Source organism: Penicillium verhagenii (genome assembly GCF_028828195.1).
Source record: "Penicillium verhagenii strain IBT 33310 chromosome Unknown utg000003l_segment0_segment0, whole genome shotgun sequence".
NCBI classification, from domain to species: Eukaryota; Fungi; Ascomycota; class Eurotiomycetes; order Eurotiales; family Aspergillaceae; genus Penicillium; species Penicillium verhagenii.
Genome location: NW_026643167.1, coordinates 1053444 through 1072227, shown reverse-complemented (window position 1 = coordinate 1072227; position 18784 = coordinate 1053444). Strand labels below are relative to the sequence as shown.

Sequence of the window (18784 nt, the reverse complement as noted above, 5' to 3'; positions counted from 1 at the left end):
TGAAAAATGAAAAAAAAATGAAAAATAAAAATAAAAAATAATAAAAAATAAAAAATAAACAAAACCATGAAATCATTCTTATGATTGGACTATGTCTACTTTAGAACTCTATGACAAAATAAACCTTGTGCAAATCCTGATTCATGCTCGCTCGTCTCGTCGAATCTTCTCCAATGCAGCAACCACTTCTTCGCAACTCCATCCTGCTACCAATCCCCCCAATACCACATCTTGTTCACTTTCCGGTGCCATACCACTTGGAGCTGGCGGTCGACGATCAAGATTGGTAGGGAAAGGGTATCCTTCAGCTACCGTTTGGATAAATGCCTTGATCTCCCGGGCCGCGAGTGAGGACTGCTCCGGGTCAAGATCCTGATCGGCAACCTGTTTCCCTGCAGCCTGGTATCGTTTAACCAGTAAATCCCAGGTCCCCTTCACCAGCGGCAGCGAGTCGACCGTCTCCATCGGTTTTCCAAATGGACTACTCACTTGCAATAGATTTGCGACGCGGCGGAACCCACCTGCATTTGGATCCATCACATTCTCTCCTGCAGCGTGGAAGAGCGCCGGGTTAAAGAAGACACCATCACCTAGAGTCAATGGTAAGGCGACATAGTTCTCCTGGAAGAAAGAGCGGAACTCGGGCCGACGCCAGGCCAGGTACCCTGGTGGGTAGGTTTGAGAAAAGGGCAGGAAGCGCGTCGGCCCACTCTCCACGGGCATATCGGTGTGAGCGACGGCGCCTTGTAGTGTGAGAAATTGTGTCGCTAGCTGTGTTGGTGCTGGGAAACGTGCGCACGCATCCGGCTCCTGGAAGCCAAGGTGGAAGTCGCGGTGCGCTTCTTGGGCTGCTCCGCCTGGGTGGACTGCATTGACCTGCGCGGTTACTCGATACCCCGGCCCAAGCCACGCACTACAGACAGCGGCTAGCCAGGGGTTGGCGTAGTAGTCCAAGAATGAGGCCGGATCTTCGGCGCCATGCTTATTGAAAGAGTTCCAAATCCGGTCATTGCTGCCGCTGGCGGCGAAGTGGTCACCTTGGGATGTGTTGGATTCGCGTTCTCTCGCGATGATACGGTCAAAGGCCTCGTTCGAGGCGGAGAGCACATGACTGTACCGTGCGGGCTGGTACATGTCTCGTAGAACAAAGACACCGGGGCCCAAATGCAAAATGTGATGCCATTCATCTTGTAGTTGTGAGATCGTGGCGGCAGTTAGACCTGCATCCAAAGCCCCGAGGTCATAGATGGGGATATTCCGCTCCACCGCACAGGCCAACGGGTAGCTTGATGTATCGGATGTGCGCGAACATATTTTTTTGAATTCGTCCAACTGAACGGAGGCCGGCTCAAAGTGCCGGGATGGAATCTTTGTGTGTCCATTCATTCTGATATCTTCAAAATGATGTACGATGGTGTATATGCGGTGTGGCTCAATTTTGTTCAGTTGAAATGTTCGAATGATATTTTTTAGGGGGCTTTTCTTTTTTTTTCTGCCGCGAAGGTCCAAAATGTATTGAAATGCCGGGATTCTAATTCCTTCTGATTCCCCGCATTTCTTTCAATTAGACCCGCATTTTGACCTCATCCAACACAACCTGGAGGGCATTTCCACTTGCAATGTCGCTAGGCCTTCGGATTATGGTTTCCGATCAAAATCTTAACAGATCAGTAAAGTAGTTCTAAACATGGGTATCACAGCCATCGAGTAGTAAAATACAGAGTCTACCATGGGGGTGAATGAAGTAATCGCAAAGGGACCAAAAAAAATGATGGTCCGCATGTCCATGGCCGAGTTATCCCAGACGCCAAGTAACCGGGGGTTGATGGAGAATCGAAGATCAAAAGGTATCACCAGAGCTAAGAAGAGATATTCCCATATAAATAGCAAGAAAACCAGAAAACCAGCAGAGGGGTAGGAAAAGAAAAAAAGAAAGAGAAAGAGAGAGAAAAAAAAAAGAAGTTTGCCGAAGTCATCACCGTTGCTTCGTGCCTCATGCAGTCATTATGAACCTGGGACCCAAATCAAACCCCAATGTGCAGATCTATGAAGCAAAGGATCTTTAAGTCTCCGTGGGGTGGGGGAAGACTGAGCAAAATAAGAACAGAGAGATTAAAAAGAGATTCGTGAAAATATGGGGGGGTTGGTGCGAGACCGGCCAGCTTTATGCATTCATCGTGACTGCACCGAGGCCAGGGGTCAGAATTGTTGACTCGTCTGACTGGGTGGGCTCGCTCACAACGAGTTCGTTTTCGGACATGGTCTCAACCAATGCACTAGGACGCCCGGCGACGGTAAAGAGAACCTTAAACAAAAAGGTCGGACCAGGGATGTCTCCACTAGGCGGTTGATGACGGGTGTGTGTGAGTAGCACTCGGATCAATTCTCGCAAGGCAACATCCGTTGATTCATCATGGATCGTATCGATGCCATCGATGATGCAGACTAATAATGGTGGTGCGAAATGGAGAAGAGTATCAACGAGAGATAATGCCGCTGTCCAACTGGCCAAGGTGCCGTCAATGGGACGAAAGCGCTCTGCGGTGAGATCCAGTAATGAGTCACTGTCAACCACCGTCGGTAAATTATCAATCATTTGTCGGATCAGACTATAGGTCAAAGCGATGAGTCCCTGCTGGTGCGGGGTTTGACCGGAGACCTCTTTGGGGGAGAGCTTGCAAAAGTGTGACAGAGTCGGAAGGTCGGCCTCCCGAGCAAAAAAGGCATACGATGCGGCGATCAGGGATACCGGGCTTAACGTTTCCGTAGATTGGGTTCCGGCCACAGTTAAAGCCTGGGAGCGGGGGCTTGTGACCCATTTCTGGAGAGAGGTGATGGTGCTGGCTTCGGTCACAACCTTGGCGTCTGGGTCGAAGTGTGGAATCTGATCCTCGCAATCAAAGAAGGGCTGGAGATGCTTGGATTCACTTTGCAACTCCAGACGGGCTAACCGGCGCTTGGAGCCCCGAGACCATTCCACTAGAGGTACCACTGCAGTGGGCACAATATGTTAGTCAAGGCGCTTGAAGCGTCCAAATGGGGGGTAGGCTCATCTTACCAAGATCCGGTGCAGCAGTAGTCAAGCACACAATACGCTTGCTCTGTTCTTTCGTAGGAACCAGTTGTTCAGTTGTATTCTGTAGCATCTGCCTTAATAGCTGATCCCTTGTCTCTCTTAATCGGTCGCGCTTCTCTGCATCCTGTTGGATATCCCATATCAGGCGTCGGGTCATGGTATTTTGCGCGGCGTGTCGTCGGCGTTTTCCTTCCCGTCCGACCTGGCTGAGCTGAGACTCTTCCCACAGAGAGCGCGGACTATAGGCGGAGTCCCAACCATCATCGATATCCATCACATCCGTAGGTCCCGAGAGGTCTTGAGCCTGGCGTTGGATGCAAATGACCAAAGGGTGGAAGTGGGCATAGGCATCCTGGCTGTGGCTTCTCAACAGGTGGCACGTGGACCGGCGCACATACCAATCCATAAATTCATTCAGGAATAAGAAGATCAGTGTATATATTTCGGCCACGGGTTCCCTGTGGGAGGGATTGAGGTCCGCCGGGGGCCGGATGGCACTCGTAATATTATTTAACGCAGTGAGGAGCCCCTCAAGGACTCTTGGGTAATTTGAAGATGCCTAATAAATAAAACCAGAGCGGGTTAGCAGACCGTTAGGAAGTGATTTTTTTTTAAAGGGGGTGTGTATCGTGATAGGGGTGGCCGGGTTAGGCTGAGCTGATTGCCACTCACCTTGATCACCGACTGAAGAACCCCATACAGCAGCGGGGTATAATACAAAACGCCATCGGGTAGGACGGCGAGGATATGAGCATGGGTCTCGACGGTCGGGATGAATCGTTCACAGAGGCCGGCAACCCGTTGGCGGGGGCGGGATGCCCATACGGTGTGTAAGTTGCGCACCAGAGCCTGAACATCGGTGACGGTCTGTGGCCGCTCCTCCCATACCACACGATTCTCGGCCGGTACATGACGAATAAAAGCCTTCCATGACTGAGCCAATTCACTGTATTCGATATCGAGGTTTGCGATCACGGGATTCCTGATGATAAGTGTGAGAATATTGTTGGGCCAATTTTTTTTCCAATTTTTTTTCCGTCTTTTTTTTTTGTTCCATCCTTCATGTCTTGGATTTGGAGAGACCTACGCGGAAACGGGTTTTCGGTCGAAGCGAGATTCCCAAGCCGATGGATCATTGTCCTGGGCAGGCATGGTGCGACGCATCACACCCGCAGCCCGGATTGAATGATATAAAGGTTCAAGTTGTCATCAGTGGATCATTTGCCGATCGAAGGAGAGGGGGAAAGAGGGAAAGGGAAGGGATTGCAGAGGAACGCGGAGGAGCGGGTGCAGCCGCTTTTTGCTCAAGGGAAAAAAAAGGCAAGGGAGGGAAAAAAGAGCCCAGATTGAATTCCCCTAATAAAAAATCCCAAATAAAATCCAAAAATCCAAAATTAAAGATCAACAAGAGGTATACTTTATTTTAGAAAGGAAATCAGGGAAAGCCAACTATTAATATGAACTTTGCCGTCATTTTTTTGTTTTTGTTTTTTGTGCCAATTTTTCCATCTTTTTTTTCCCTCTTTCTCTCTTATTTTGCTCTTGTACGTCGGTCGATGAGAGCCTCGCCCTTCTTCTCTCCACTCTTACTTCTCCGCAAATCAGACACGAAATATCCGGGGGCTTGGTGCTGTTTTTTGTTTTTGTTTTTTGTTTTTTTTTAGAGAATATCTCCCGAGTACAACATTGTAGTTGAAATTCGGGAAAGAATGGAATTGGAAATGTTGCTAATATTGCCATCTAGGCCTGGACCAGATTACATAGAATGGGGGGGGTTTTTAAGGTTCGGGCGGTCGTCCAGTTGGCGATTTCTCGGATCACTTTTAATCCTCTTAATCCTCTTAATCGGTTTAATCCTTGTAATAATTATGCACATGTGGTTCATTATGGTTGATTTAGGGCTTTTTGTTTAATTAGCACATATTATTGGATTTGGCTTTGGCTTAATGATTTTGGCTTAATCATTTCGATTGCACTGCCATCTCTGCGGGGGAAAAAAGCACAGGGTCCGTTCAAATGTTAGGAAAGGGAAAGAGAAGCGAAAACGACAAATCCATCGAGGTCCGAGCGGGTCAAATCATCCGAAAAGTCCGTTCCCGATGGCTTATGTAAGGACACTTGAAAATAACATTCGATGGAATCAATTGATTGAAGAAATGGAAGAGACTATGCACGTGTGGAGTGCTTGATTTGATTTGATCTTTACTACTATATACCATGTAGTAGAATCTTGACATCTGTTACAACAGATTCTTGCATACACTACTCCATACTCCGCTAGTATATGTAGGTGCATATTTGTGCGGTGAAGCGAGAGCGAATCGTGTGGATCCCCCACTTCACACTTAACACATCACCCATGATACCATAATACACGGATAAGGGAAGAGAGAAAATACGAATACGTACAGGAAGAAGTGAGACATTAGAAACACTGGAGGAACCCTGATGTACATGTATCATACCATGTATCATATGTAATGAAATGGTTATATACATATATTTCTTCCTGAATGGCTCTGCAAACCCGAGTTAGAAACCTTGGGAATCAATTCAATTCAAAACAAAACAAAAATAATAAAAATAAAAATAAAGATCAAAATCAAAATCAATTTGGAATTTCTAAAAAAGATCTTATGATCCATGAAAAGAAAAAAAAGTTCTTTTTTTCTGGTCAATTGAATTCCAAATTGATTACTAGTATTGCTTGTATTGCTTACCATGGAACCCCCGAACTTCCATCGTCCTTATCGTCATGATCAATGGATCTACTTTCTCCACGGGGATCCATACTATGATCGGCCTTAGCTCTCCCCTCTTTTTCTAAACCCATTTTCCGGTTTTATTGTTCGTTCATATGCAACTCCACTCCCCCTCCACTTACATCCCCTCGTCCTTGTTCACATCCTGGTGGCCCTGACTAATGCTGCGAACCCCACGCTTCCGCTGAGTCCCGTACTAATCAGCGGCTATGGGTCCCTTCTTCCTCTTTTACTTCTTCGGTTCGGTGCTGGCGACCGTCACTGTTCAACCTTCTAACCTCACCCAGGATCTCTCCTGGTCCTCCTCCGCTCTCTTTCATCTCCAGGTCCCAGGTTCCTCGGGCGGCTTCACCCTCGCCCCGTTGACCGAATCACTTGTTCGCCTAACCAATACTCAGAAACAGGTACCTCGGCCCTTCCCCCTCCCCAATATCATCTCCTCGCCCCCAATTTCCCACGGGGGCGCGCGTGTGGCTATTGGCTTACTCTTTTTTTTTTGTCTTTTTCTTCTTCTTTTAGATCTTTAGTATCTCCGGAAACCTCACCAAAGTCGTCGCGGAAGACTCGGTTGACGTGAATTCCACCTCAATCGCTTGTATCCCGTGTGATTCTTCCGACTACCCCGGACCGTTCAAAGCGGACCGCACCGTCGACACCGTCGACAGCGAGTCGAACCCACCAGGGGCAATTATCCTGTACAGTAGTTCGGCGTCGCACTGCAATTTAACAACGGATGACGCAGCGGAATCATATTCCCATATCTTTACTATCATCAATCTACAATCTTCCACGGTTCTACAGGACGCCTTTGGATCAAACAATACCACCGCCACCATCACCAGTATGTCGAGCGTCATGAGCGGCGTCGATACCGGAAGCACCACAACTCAGGGCACGTCCGGAAATAGTCCCAATACAGGTTCGTCTCTGACCACTGTTCGCCTTCATATATGTTATGTCTGCAGTGTATACTAACTCGGAATCCCGCAGCGATGATCATCTTGTATAGCATTACGGGTATCATCACCGCCCTGTTCTTGGGCATCATCATCACGGGTGCTGTCCGTGCTCACAGGCACCCGGAGAGATATGGACCCCGTCGGGTTGCAGGTCGACCCAGGCAAAGTAGAGCAAGAGGTATAGCTCGAGCCATGCTCGAAACCATTCCCATTGTTAAATTCGGAGATGAGCCCGCTGGAGACGGCGTTGATGCCGCCAAGCGAGATGTTGAGATGGCCAGCCAGAACTCTGGTCAACACTCTCCTCGCTCAGAGAGCATCGCCGACGTCGGCGAGACCACTCCCGGCGAAATCGAAGTTGCAGCACCCGAACAGGAAACCGACCATCCTATCACCCCAGTGCCCGAGTCCAAACCCGATGCAGTGCCCGATGCTGGCAATTTCTCCTGTCCCATCTGTACCGATGACTTTATCAAGGGCCAAGATCTTCGAGTCTTACCTTGTCAGCATCAATTCCACCCTGAGTGTATTGATCCTTGGCTGGTGAACGTATCTGGCACCTGTCCTCTCTGGTATGTTCCTTTGCTCTTTATAGACATCATTTCCCCTTTCCCTTTTTCTCCCCTTTTCTGTCATGAATCATCTAACCCGCAGCAGCCGCATCGACCTCAACCCGCCCAAGAAGGAAGAAAATGCCGAGCAAGACGAAAATGCCGAGCACACAGAGGAAAACGCGGCCGAGGAGGCGGGAACCTCTTCCACTGATGTAACACACCGACATTCCCACCACCGCCTCACAAACTATCTGAATGCCCGTCGCATGCACAATGCCACCGTCGAGGAGCGCCTCACTGCCCTCCGCGAGGTTCGTGCTGCTAACCAAGGCGATGCTGCCGACGCTGCCCCTACCCCCAGCCGTCGGCGTCTGAGCACTCGAATTCGCGATCGCCTTCGCGTTCGCTCTAGTGTCCACGGTATGGAAGGTCTCAGTCCTCCTGGAAGTGGCGCAAATACCCCAGTGACTGTGACAACTCCCACCGTGCCTGTTCATACCCCTGCGCAGATCAACGAAAACGAAAATGAGAATGAAAGCGAAATCGCCGGGCCTGCTGAGCCCTCTGAGTCTGCTGAATTGCCCACCAACTCCAGCAAATGAAACTATGTTTCTCCCCCCTGATTACATGATTTGATGACCGATATTTTTTTCCCCTTTATTTTTTTTTTACATTAAGCTGCTTTACATATTTATTTGCACAGTTTTAGCTGATAACGGCGTTTACGAGGCACATGGAGGGATGGGGTTTTTTTTGGACAGATGTTTGGATTTTTATGAACAAATTATGCCGGTACATAAGGCGTTTGAGATGTGGAGGAAAAGAGGCAGTGTTGTTTTTTTTCTTCTCTTTTCACTTCTGACCTCATCTTCGTCGGCTTTGTCTTGATTATTGTGTTGCATATACTTCCCGTACATTAAGCCATAGGAAATGTAGATTTGACCGCATGCACAAAGCATAACATATTCGAGTCCCATCATACTAAGCCTCAAATATCTCTACATAGGGCAAGTACTTCCGCAAACCCCAACCCCAACTTCATCGGCAAAAGGGATCTCCGCGCCTTGGCAGCGGGGGAAGTAAAACCGCAATCCCGACAGTGGAGTCAGTGGGGAAAAAGAATAAGATAAACAAAGAAATGGGCAGAAATGAGAGAAAAACGAAAAGGAAAAATGGGGATCCATCACACTCCGTCTTTAGCCTAGAGCCCTAGAGCCTTACGTGTGTGGCTCCCGTGTCAGCAGCGAACCTTTGAAATTATGTACATAAGAAGAAAAAGGTCTCGTATAGAATTTGTCCACGGGGCTCTCAAAAACCAAGGTCAGCATCATCACCATAATCATGTGCAGCCAAGACCCTTGGGACCTGATCTCCGTTCCACTGGAGAGAAAGTGTACCGACAACTTAATTTGTGTGTACTTCCCTTAGTAGTAATAAGTACAGAGTATGGTGTACCTAGAAGTAGTAACCACTTCATGCATTGAACACGTCAGGGAAATAATTACCCCTACCGGTGATGTCATGAAGATCAAAATCCAAAATCCCTCGCCTTGACACCATTACCATTTTGAAAGGTTCTAGGTCGGCCTTCTCTTAGCTCCCGACTTTCCCCCAGTTTCTCCGGGGAACGGTTGGAGTCGGAGGAAGTCCGTTTTGTTTTTGTTTTTTGTTTGTGGGCTTGGGTGCTGCGGAGTCCCGGGATCGTCCTGAGTGTTACATAGTAGGGCATGGGGGAGGATATGGGGGGGAATTGATTTCCAATCCCATTCTCCTCATGGATTTTGGAGATCGGAGCTAGAGCCGAAGCTCCAAGCCTCGAGACGTGGGTATCTGGAAAGGACTGCTCTTTTTTTTTTTTTCTTCTGGATTGTTTGTTTGGGGATTGGGGGATTAGAGGGCTTGAAGTACTATGTATAGATAACATTTAAGTGGCCCTTATCGCATGCAGGTGAGGGGCTTATGATAACCTTGGTGATTTCAAGGAATTGGGAATTTGCCTGGAGATGGAAACTTGAGTATTTTCAAGATCGAAATTTAAACCGAATGTAATCAGTACCTGTTTCATTGGTCAGCTAGGGGCTCTTTTTACAATCTTTGGACATAGCTAGGGCACATGATATGTAAGGGGCAAGAAAAAAACCCTCTCCGCACGCGACCTGAAGATGAAACGGATAATAATAGCCCACGAAAACATATACGTAGTCATTTTCAATGTCGTGTTATCAGCCCACGTCAGGTCCCTATTTCTACTTTAGTTCCAGAAAAGGATCCACTGCGTCTTTTTTCTGTTGCTTTCTCTCTCATTTCTCGGCGTTGGATGACACACGGCTTTTCGCGGCGGCGGGAAGAGCCTGTCGGAGGTCACAGATCAGACCATCGGGTAATTTGTATTTTTCACAATGTAAACAACTTTCCATTCTTTCAATGTTCCTTCTGTTTGATATATATACTATATATAAAAAAACATGTACATCTTCTCTCTTACTCAATATCACCATTAGATCATTTGATCATCTCTTCATTTCTTCAAGTCATTTCTTCAATCTAATATACTCAAGCTTAGACCAAGTTCCTATTTAACCAGATTTGACACATGTTACGCATGTGAACTCCACTTCACAGCAACGAAGAAGATACGGATCGGGAAACTTCCTCGGTTCCAAGGTGGACACCCCCCTCGGCGATAACTTCATAGTATATATAGAATAGACAAAGGGCACGTTTATAGAAGAAAATTACATATACTTTTTTTCCATAACTCCTGTATTACAATCGTGATTTTAACCGTTCTTCTCTATTTACTCCACCCCCTCATTCCACCTCATCCGGTGAACGCAAGCAGCAAGGTTTCGGTGACAATTCCGGGGGAAAATCCTGGTGTATTTGCATTTCACTTGTATCAGACAATCATGGCATCCCGTCAAAACCCCACGCTTTCCCCTTCTTCAACAGCTCGCGACCGTCTCTCCTCCATCTCATCACACATCATGGGTCCCTCCAATCCCTCCGTCTTCACCACCGCTACCGTGGCTGCCGCCCCCGAAGATCCTCTCTTTGGCCTGATGAAGGCTTATCGAGAGGATCCCTCGGACAAGAAGGTTGATCTAGGTATCGGTGCCTACCGTGACAATAATGCGAAGCCTTGGGTTTTGCCCGTCGTCAAGAAGGTAAGAAAAGCTATCCAATTCCGGCGTTCTAGTTCTTATCGCGGGGACATACTTTTTCTTGTTTTTTGTTATTTTTTTTTGTCCTTCAGCTCCTTGTTCAGGTTGTTTATTGATTTGTGGTTTTCTTTTGCTATCTATCTTTTTTTTTTCTTGTGGCTGGAAGCTAACTATCCCTTCCCCTCCAGGCCGATGACGCAATCCACAATGATCCCAGTCTCAACCACGAATACCTCTCCATTGGCGGTTTGCCCGACCTCACATCCGCAGCTCAGAAGCTCATCGTCGGTGCTGATAGCCCCGCCATCCAAGAAAAGCGGGTATGTACAGAAATAAACCCATAAACTGAGCAACCAAGCTCGATCCAACATCACCACCAGGAACACAACAAGAAAAGAAGAAGAAGAAGAAAAGCTAACCTCTACCCTCACAGATCTGCACTCTCCAAACAATCTCCGGAACTGGTGCCGTCCACCTTGGTGGCCTTTTCCTCTCCAAATTCCACCCTCAAAAGCCTACAATCTACCTCTCCAACCCAACATGGGCTAACCACCACCAAATCTTCTCCAATGTCGGCCTCAACATTGCAACCTACCCTTACTTCTCCACAAAGACCAAAGGCCTCGACTTCGATGGCATGATGTCAACCATCCAATCCGCCCCAACAGGCTCCGTCATCCTCCTCCACGCCTGCGCCCACAACCCCACAGGTGTTGACCCAACCCAAGACCAATGGCGCCAAATCGCCGCCGCCATGCGCGCCCGCTCGCACTTCCCCTTCTTCGACACCGCCTACCAGGGCTTTGCATCCGGTGACCTCGTTCGTGACGCATGGTCAATCCGGTACTTTGTCGAGCAGGGCTTCGAGCTCTGCGTTGCGCAGAGCTTCGCCAAGAACTTTGGTCTGTACGGTGAGCGGACGGGTGCGTTCCATTTCGTTTCGGCGCCCGGTACCGACGCCGCGGCCGGCACCGCGCATGTGGCTAGTCAATTGGCTATTTTGCAGCGGTCGGAGATCTCCAATCCGCCTGCTTATGGCGCGCGGATTGCCAGTCGGGTTTTGAATGATCCTGTGCTCTTCAAGGAGTGGGAGGATGATTTGAGGACCATGAGCGGCCGCATTTTGGAGATGAGGGCTGGTTTGAAGGAGAGATTAGAGAAGAAGGGGACGCCGGGATCTTGGGAGCATATTACCTCGCAGATTGGAATGTTCTCGTTTACTGGGTTGAGCGAGAAGCAGGTCCAGACTTTGCGGTCCAAGTGGCACGTTTATATGGTGAGTTTCTTTTTTTTTTCTTTTCCCCGAAAGTCTGAGGGGCTATTTTTGCTAACGTTTTCACAGACTAAGAATGGTCGTATTTCCATGGCTGGTTTGAACACACATAACATTGATTACTTCGCTGAAGCGGTTGATAGTGTTGTGCGTGAGAGTCTGTAGATGTTCTACAGTGGAATATTTTGGATTCTATACATCTTCTTGGCACTTGGGTCGAAACCCCCTTTCGGATTGGCGTTTAAATTTCATAGTGACTCCCCTAAAATCATGCCCCTCGTGGCTGTGATATGATATCGATTCTTTGCTGGCTATCTTCTCCATCTTTTGATTCTCCTTTCGTATACCTGTTGTGCTAGTGGGTCCGGCTTGTATCACATGTAGAACTAGATAGTAGACATGGAGAGGATTTACCTTAATAGACCTCCTTAAATTTGAAACCGTTCTGTTTTCATGGGTTTCTTGTTTACCAGTGTATGCCATCATGGAAGTCCTGACTTGATACTACCTCGGTATATTCATGCCAATGCTAAAGAAAATTCCAAACGCCTCATCAATGCATATGAATGCCTCTGAAATGAAAGCGATCCAATCGTTGTTTATATCTTCAAAAGACCAAATCCCACACGACAAGCCAAGTACATAAGCCCACGGTTCCCCAAAACACAGCCTGGGCCGTACTCCGCCGCTCAGATGCACGCTTGAGCTCCTTGTTTCCACGTCCGACATTTGTATTTGTCGTATCCGCATCGCTGACCAATTGCGAGATATACTCCTCCTGTGTGGAGAGATGTGAAACGAGCGTACTCTGTAGAGACGAGATCTCAATAAGGGATTTCTCAGCATTCCTATGGATATAGACACATCGGTTAGCTCAGCTTCTCAATCACGTAACAATAACAGCAACAAATTGGAAAACAAGACAAAACATACTGGACCTTGCTCAATGTATCCTCGTAATGGCGCAGCATGGTATCATTCTCCTCTGCAAAGAGCTGTAACTGCTCCGGCGAAAGCTGCGCCTCGATCCGCGCCGTATCGGCCTCACTCAAATGCACCGCATCAGGAGTCGACAACATCGATACAGGCGACTTATTATTATAACCACCCTGTCGTTCGGAAGCCCCACTACTACCACCAGCACCTTGTGCCGTAGGGGCCCCGTTCCCAGATCCAGCTCCACCCTTCGACCCCGCAGCCTTATACAAAACACTCTTCTCCTTCTCGCGCACACGCTCAATTCTCTTCTCCACCATTCCGCCCTGCACGCTCGCCGCACCCTCCAGCCCGCGCCTCAAAAGCCAAAGCACGCTCTCGCGCACCGTGCGAATCACCCTCGCGCTCTCCTCCGCCCGTACCTGCTCTGCTGATTTCCCCTGCGCATCTTGGTCATCGCCTGGTGCACCGCCGCCAGCCCAGCGGAAGAGGAGGGCCCCTGCAGCGCTGTGGCCGTAGCGTTTGCGGAGAATGGTAGCTTCGGTGTCTTGGCGGAGGGTTTCGGCGGAGGCGAGGTTTGAGATTGAGGCTGCGAGATCGCGGAGGAGGAGAGCTGTTGAGGAGTCGACGGCGTCGCGCTCGGGTTCGGTTAAGTGGTGGGATGTTGAGGGTGTGTGGGTTTGTGGTTGGCGGGCGTTGGTGTTTGCGCGGCGTTGTGAGGGGGCTGTTGTGGTGAGGTAGGCGTGACGGATTGATTGGAGGTATTGAAGGAGGGAGGCAATGTGGGAGTTCTGGGTTTTTAGAACTGAGTTAGTTGGTGCAATTTTGTTGGGGTTTGCGTTAGGTGGAGGGGTGATGGTGACTGACGATTCGATATGCCTCCTTTAGGAATTCGTCGGCGGTTTCGGTGGACGGGCGGCGGGTTTGAGGGGAGGGAATTGAAGGGCCATGCTTGGATTTGACCAGCTGGCTGAGCGTGGGTGTCAGGTCGGTCATTTTGTGGTGCAGAGGGTCGCTGGAGACGGGGAAAAGTGGAAGGTGTACACAAGGTCCAAGTTGGAGAAGTAGAGAAGTGGAGCTCCCGTCAACAACGTCACTGGGTTTCGATTGGTTGAGCTCTCACCCCGGAGATGTGCAAGTTTACTGGTTGATCTATGTGTGAATCAGTGTGATGCATTACTGTTCATTTCAAAGGCTAGTTATCTCTGTCTTGAGTTTACCTTTTTCTTTGTCATCATCCCATAGAAGTTCTATTGAAGAGCTGTAATCCAATGTTGGTTCTTTCAATTTGTAATAATGCTGTAGACCACCTTTAAAATGACTGTACAGTAGTTTACCGGGTGTTTTCTTAGTCTCGAGGCCAAATAGAAAATATCCAGTACCAAACATCACCTCCATGAGTACCTCCATCTACAGACAAGCATATTGGAAATCATATAACCCAGCTCTTGAGCCCGAACATGACTTTGGAAAGGGAAGCATGTGGTGGGTCAAACCGGACTGGGCTTACTTTGGCCCGCGCGGCTAATGATATGGGTAATCCTATCTCCATGACATCTAAGAGGCCATCCGAGTCAGCCGAATACAAATGTCAGCCGCATGGTTGTTTTCTCTATAGATTAAGCATGTCCGAAAGCTAGTCCAATTCTATACAGGATTGCAGTTCCATCTGAGTAACAAGACAGCATACTACTAGTAGTAATAAGTAATAAGTTAGAAACCTCGGAAATGGCTCATAGTCTTCGATACGTTTGATTCCCAAACCTTGAGAATAAAAGGAGATCTGATTTGAATGATGGATATCATATAATCCCCTTTTCTACTACTGTCATGTACTTAGTACATGGTAAAAGTCGCCGGTTAAATTAAATTACAAATGTCACGTGTACTCGCGGCTCTCCTTTTAATACTTCGACACTAAACTCACACTAAGAGCCATCTCGCGCTCGATCGGACAGGGATCTCAATTTCGCCGGGGGCCAATTTCACCGGATAGCGTGGTCGCCACGCCTTTTCCACTTCTCCCCCCTCCCTTCGACTTCATAACAATGATGGCAACCCGAATGTTAGGGTACCAGCTGATCTTGTTCCAAAGTTGCCAACCCTCCAAGCCCCCTAATCCCTTCGCCCAAGATGGCTGAGATTTATAACACGGACCGCTTCGCGGAGCTTTATTATCCCTCCAACACCGCCGACCTCCTGCATTTGGGCCTCGCCGCGAGGTTCGTCGCGGCGCTTTTCGAGTCAAGTCGGGTTACTTACGCGTTTATTGGGGGGTGGGCGGTCTATTTGCGGGGTGGTCGTCGCCGCACCCAGGATATCGATATTACAGTTGCCACTTCGATGGATCATTTAAGACAGATTTTGACTGCAGAACCGCGGTATTTAGTGAACCTTTTTCTCTTACTTCTCTTCTCTTCTCTTTTCATTGCTTCATTGCTTCATTGCTTCATCTTTTTGTTTTTTGTTTTTGGCCCCCGCCCCCGTCCATTCATCCTGGTGTTCCAATAGGACTTTTGTTGACCGCTACTAGTATTCATTTCCCGGCAATCCATGGCCGAACTTCGGTCCAAATATTTATTGACACCGGCCGCAGTGTGGATGAAGAATTTCCTCATGTTCCGGATCTGGCGGTCAGTATGGATATAGTTATTAGTGGTGAGTGTGATCCTCTTGGTTCCCTACTGTTTATGTTGCTTATCCCGGGGAATCACTTTACCCCCCGAAGTAATCGATAAAAGGCGGTTGACAAATGATGATCTCTTTGTAGGGAACTTGGGTACACCGGAGGATCTTCAATCCTCGCGCGAGCATATCAATCCTCATAGACCGACGCCATTGGGCTCCCCCGTTTTGGTACTTGGATTGGTCTTCCAGATCTACGCAAAGCTAGATGCATTCGCTAGGCGCGGCGAACAAGATAGCAAGGACTTTGTTGATCTGGAGTTCCTTTTCACCCAATATGCGATTCAAATACCAGCATTCAGGGACTGCTTTAGTATTGAACAGCGACAGTATTTTTGGATGCAATATGCTGCCAAATATACGTCATTTCCGGAACAAGTGGAGAACATGAGGATCCTCCTTGGGCTTTGACTGTTGATTGACCTTTCCCCATGCGCAAAACGAATTTCCTTGTCTCATTACTTGATAGTAGTTTGTTTTAATTATCTATTTTTTTTTTATTATTTACCCCGAGGACTAATTTGATATGAGCTTCTGAGTCCACGGATCAGGAGAACCTTTAAGACGAAATCGCGTGTCGAATATAGTATCGGGAGTTGTCCAGCCCAATCTCCCCTTCTTACTTCGCACCCTTGATTCCCAATGTTCTCGTCTGCTTATTGTTGATGTGGGGAAGTAATGCACGAATAACCACCCTCTCCCCCTTGCAGCATCTGCAGCCCCGATATTCATTCTCCGGGTCCATTCTAGGTCATTGGTCCCGTCTAACTGGAGATTTTGAACCCCCCACTCTTCTGACACGTTTGATCCGTCAATGCAATCGCACAGCGATACGTCGTCGTTCATGTCCAAAAAGCTTTGCATCAGGACTTGTAATGTTGGATATGGTACCCCATTCAAACTGCGTCGTATGCGAAAGGGTCCACTTGGGATATGGGCGTGATATGCAGGAACAATAAGAAAGTAGAAATGGACGCCCCTCCCTTTGAATCGAGAATATGTATGACTTAGAGACGAAGGTTGCGGGATCGGAATTGGAGGTACGGCGTGAATTTTGCTCGCCATTGAGTCATCGGAGAGAAGAGAAACCGCCTCGCTGACCTTATCATCGGGGACACATAGTTCCCATTCCTGTATTGCAAAAAAAGTCAAGTCAGCAAGGCTACCTTTGGTAATTTTTCTTCTTTTCCGTTTCAAGTGCAACTTCAAACATCTGAACTAGATCCACCGCAGCCGCATCTGGACCGTGGTTTTGTTTCTAGTACCAGTTTCAGATAGATATGCTCGAAAGATATAAGGTAAGAAAGAAGCAAAAAAAAAAAAAAAAAAAAAAAGGCGAAAGGATTGGAAAAACAAAAGAAATGGGCCTTACATCTCGTGCACGCCCGGCACCGTAGAACATCAGCGCGGAAACGCCAACAATACAGCACTCGATGCCATGGTTTTCAAGATAGCGAGTCACCTCCAGAATCTCGAGGGTCCCGTGGCCGCCACACGACGGGACCTCGTCTGGGGAGTAAGTTGGGGCCTTCTCTACGGGATCCGGCGGGACAGTGAGGTGGAAATTCGGAGCTAACATTGCTGTACACTAGGAGAAGGCCCTGCATCAAAGGCACTATGGAGTAATGGAGTCGCGGGGGAACGGGGCGCCATTCCTTTTCATGGCACGTGATTGACTTAGTCACTTTTTTGCCTTTGGGTCTGGATGCTTCGATTTGCGAATTTGGCGGATTTCGTGATTACTGATGCACCTGGCTTTTCGCTTCAAGTCTGGGGGAGGAATTCTGTATTGTTAGTATATAGTAGTACTTGCATATTGAATGTACAAAAGTCCCGCCGAGAAATGCCTTGGTTACATACTCCCATATCAGCTTGAAAGTCGGGCACAAAGACTTTCCGTGGGAAAGAAACCAAAATGACCCAGTAGATCCTCCGGTGGGGCCACTCGTTTCCCTGTGTCGATCAACCCATACCTGTTCGTGCCGAATCCTGCGGCAACCATTATCACGTTGAATGTCCATGGTATCAAAAGCCGGGGAAAAAAATAACATCGCCAAATTTCAATGTAAAAATGAAAATTAAATCAATTGCCTTCTTTTTTCTTGTATAGTCTTGGCTATGAAGCATACTATATACACTTGACATCGTAAATCATCACCATCACTCACCGACATCACAATACATAGTACCTGACTCAGCCTGGGCTCAAATTCATATAAAACAACCCTTATATAGCATTCAAGTCTCCCACTCTTATACCATGCCCTGAACAACTTGCTCCTGTCTTTCCTGCCAAACATTCTTTCCAGAGCATGAACACACCATCTTATCATTATCCCAAACACCCGCACTGCGGGCAATAACACCAACGAGGGTGTTCACATCCTCTCTTTGGAATGGCCCCTCCTTACTCGAAGACAGAACCATACTACGTCCAATCAATTCCCAAATAGCCACCGGTCGGTCCATGAAAACATTGCCGCGACCCTTCTCGTCCACATCTACGGAGCCAAAGATGCCCCGGGGCTCCTTCGCCGTGTCGGCCTCCGGGCCCAGCACCTTCGCCTTCAAAGAATCCCAAATGCCTCCCGTGGATGCGGCACCCTGAGAGATATCACCAGCTTCTCTAATGGTAGCCCAGTATTTGCCTGGCGCGATACCATTCACGGTCAGATCGACTAAAGTTATGTTTGGAGAAACCTGGACCATGCGAGCAAGGCCACGGATCTTATTAGCAACGGTGTTGGAGTGTGTCTCGAGGATGCAGACGGCCGAGCCTAAAGATTGAAAGGACGTTAGATTCCGACTCTCTTCAAAAGAAGGGAAAAGGTAGCGGATCGGCGGATTTCGGTACGTACTGTCCGTTGTGCCACTGCCCCGCAGGATCGCGTCGCGACCTGTGTCCTGGATCACGGAGACGATAGAACTTGGAGGCGCGGTTCCTTCAATGAAGACAAGTTGGTCCTTGAGGTTCGCCTCGACTTTCTGAATGCCTGGAGTATAACAGTTTGGTGAGATTGTGCTAGACAAAAGCAGGTGGCGCATCGGTAAGAGGGGTGGATCGCACCATCGAGTTTGTACAAAGAGTCCGAGATGGATTTAACACAGCCTTCGCAGGTCATTGGGACCGAAAAGGTCGTCTGTTGTAAAGATTATTAGCACTCATGCCGCTGTCAAATATCCGAGCAAACCGACCTGGAATGGTTGAATCATGGCGGGGAAGTAGATCCAATGCTGAGTCGACAAATGTCCAATGAAGAGTAGGGTCCAATGGTTGGAATAGACCAGAAATCAGCCGAAATTGTAGTTTGATAGACCCAAACCAAAGAGTTCCGCTTGTTCAAATATAAAAAAGCGCGTGTGAAGAAGAAAGCG

General features: G+C 48.1%; 8 protein-coding genes across 8 annotated transcripts; 3 read left to right on the top strand and 5 right to left on the bottom strand.

Annotated features, from left to right (window-relative positions):
- Nucleotides 1-141: 141 nt before the first annotated feature.
- N7466_001797 (phytanoyl-CoA dioxygenase family protein) lies at nt 142-1386 on the bottom strand (the record flags this gene model as incomplete). The annotated part of the gene is made up of 1 exon (XM_057161195.1): nt 142-1386. The coding sequence occupies one exon, from the start codon at nt 1384-1386 to the stop codon at nt 142-144; it is 1245 nt and encodes a 414-aa protein (XP_057024480.1).
- Nucleotides 1387-2164: 778 nt separating this feature from the next.
- N7466_001796 (uncharacterized protein) lies at nt 2165-4228 on the bottom strand (the record flags this gene model as incomplete). The annotated part of the gene is made up of 4 exons (XM_057161194.1): nt 2165-2991; nt 3059-3635; nt 3749-4058; nt 4164-4228. 4 exons carry the CDS (start codon nt 4226-4228, stop codon nt 2165-2167), a joined length of 1779 nt encoding a protein of 592 aa, XP_057024479.1.
- A 1819-nt stretch (nt 4229-6047) lies between these two features.
- N7466_001795 (RING-H2 finger protein) lies at nt 6048-7953 on the top strand (the record flags this gene model as incomplete). Its single annotated transcript, XM_057161193.1, has 4 exons — nt 6048-6242; nt 6358-6757; nt 6829-7369; nt 7455-7953. The coding sequence occupies 4 exons, from the start codon at nt 6048-6050 to the stop codon at nt 7951-7953; spliced, it is 1635 nt and encodes a 544-aa protein (XP_057024478.1).
- A 2307-nt stretch (nt 7954-10260) lies between these two features.
- Nucleotides 10261-11953, top strand: N7466_001794 (aspartate aminotransferase; the record flags this gene model as incomplete). Its single annotated transcript, XM_057161192.1, has 4 exons — nt 10261-10518; nt 10704-10835; nt 10949-11791; nt 11858-11953. The coding sequence occupies 4 exons, from the start codon at nt 10261-10263 to the stop codon at nt 11951-11953; spliced, it is 1329 nt and encodes a 442-aa protein (XP_057024477.1).
- Nucleotides 11954-12395: 442 nt separating this feature from the next.
- N7466_001793 (uncharacterized protein) lies at nt 12396-13720 on the bottom strand (the record flags this gene model as incomplete). Its single annotated transcript, XM_057161191.1, has 3 exons — nt 12396-12636; nt 12722-13515; nt 13592-13720. The coding sequence occupies 3 exons, from the start codon at nt 13718-13720 to the stop codon at nt 12396-12398; spliced, it is 1164 nt and encodes a 387-aa protein (XP_057024476.1).
- Nucleotides 13721-14857: 1137 nt separating this feature from the next.
- On the top strand, nt 14858-15820 carry N7466_001792 (nucleotidyl transferase AbiEii/AbiGii toxin family protein; the record flags this gene model as incomplete). Its single annotated transcript, XM_057161190.1, has 3 exons — nt 14858-15105; nt 15258-15382; nt 15495-15820. 3 exons carry the CDS (start codon nt 14858-14860, stop codon nt 15818-15820), a joined length of 699 nt encoding a protein of 232 aa, XP_057024475.1.
- A 105-nt stretch (nt 15821-15925) lies between these two features.
- N7466_001791 (uncharacterized protein) lies at nt 15926-16988 on the bottom strand (the record flags this gene model as incomplete). The annotated part of the gene is made up of 2 exons (XM_057161189.1): nt 15926-16540; nt 16782-16988. The coding sequence occupies 2 exons, from the start codon at nt 16986-16988 to the stop codon at nt 15926-15928; spliced, it is 822 nt and encodes a 273-aa protein (XP_057024474.1).
- Nucleotides 16989-17662: 674 nt separating this feature from the next.
- On the bottom strand, nt 17663-18454 carry N7466_001790 (copper chaperone CCS1; the record flags this gene model as incomplete). Its single annotated transcript, XM_057161188.1, has 1 exon — nt 17663-18454. The coding sequence occupies one exon, from the start codon at nt 18452-18454 to the stop codon at nt 17663-17665; it is 792 nt and encodes a 263-aa protein (XP_057024473.1).
- Nucleotides 18455-18784: the final 330 nt, after the last annotated feature.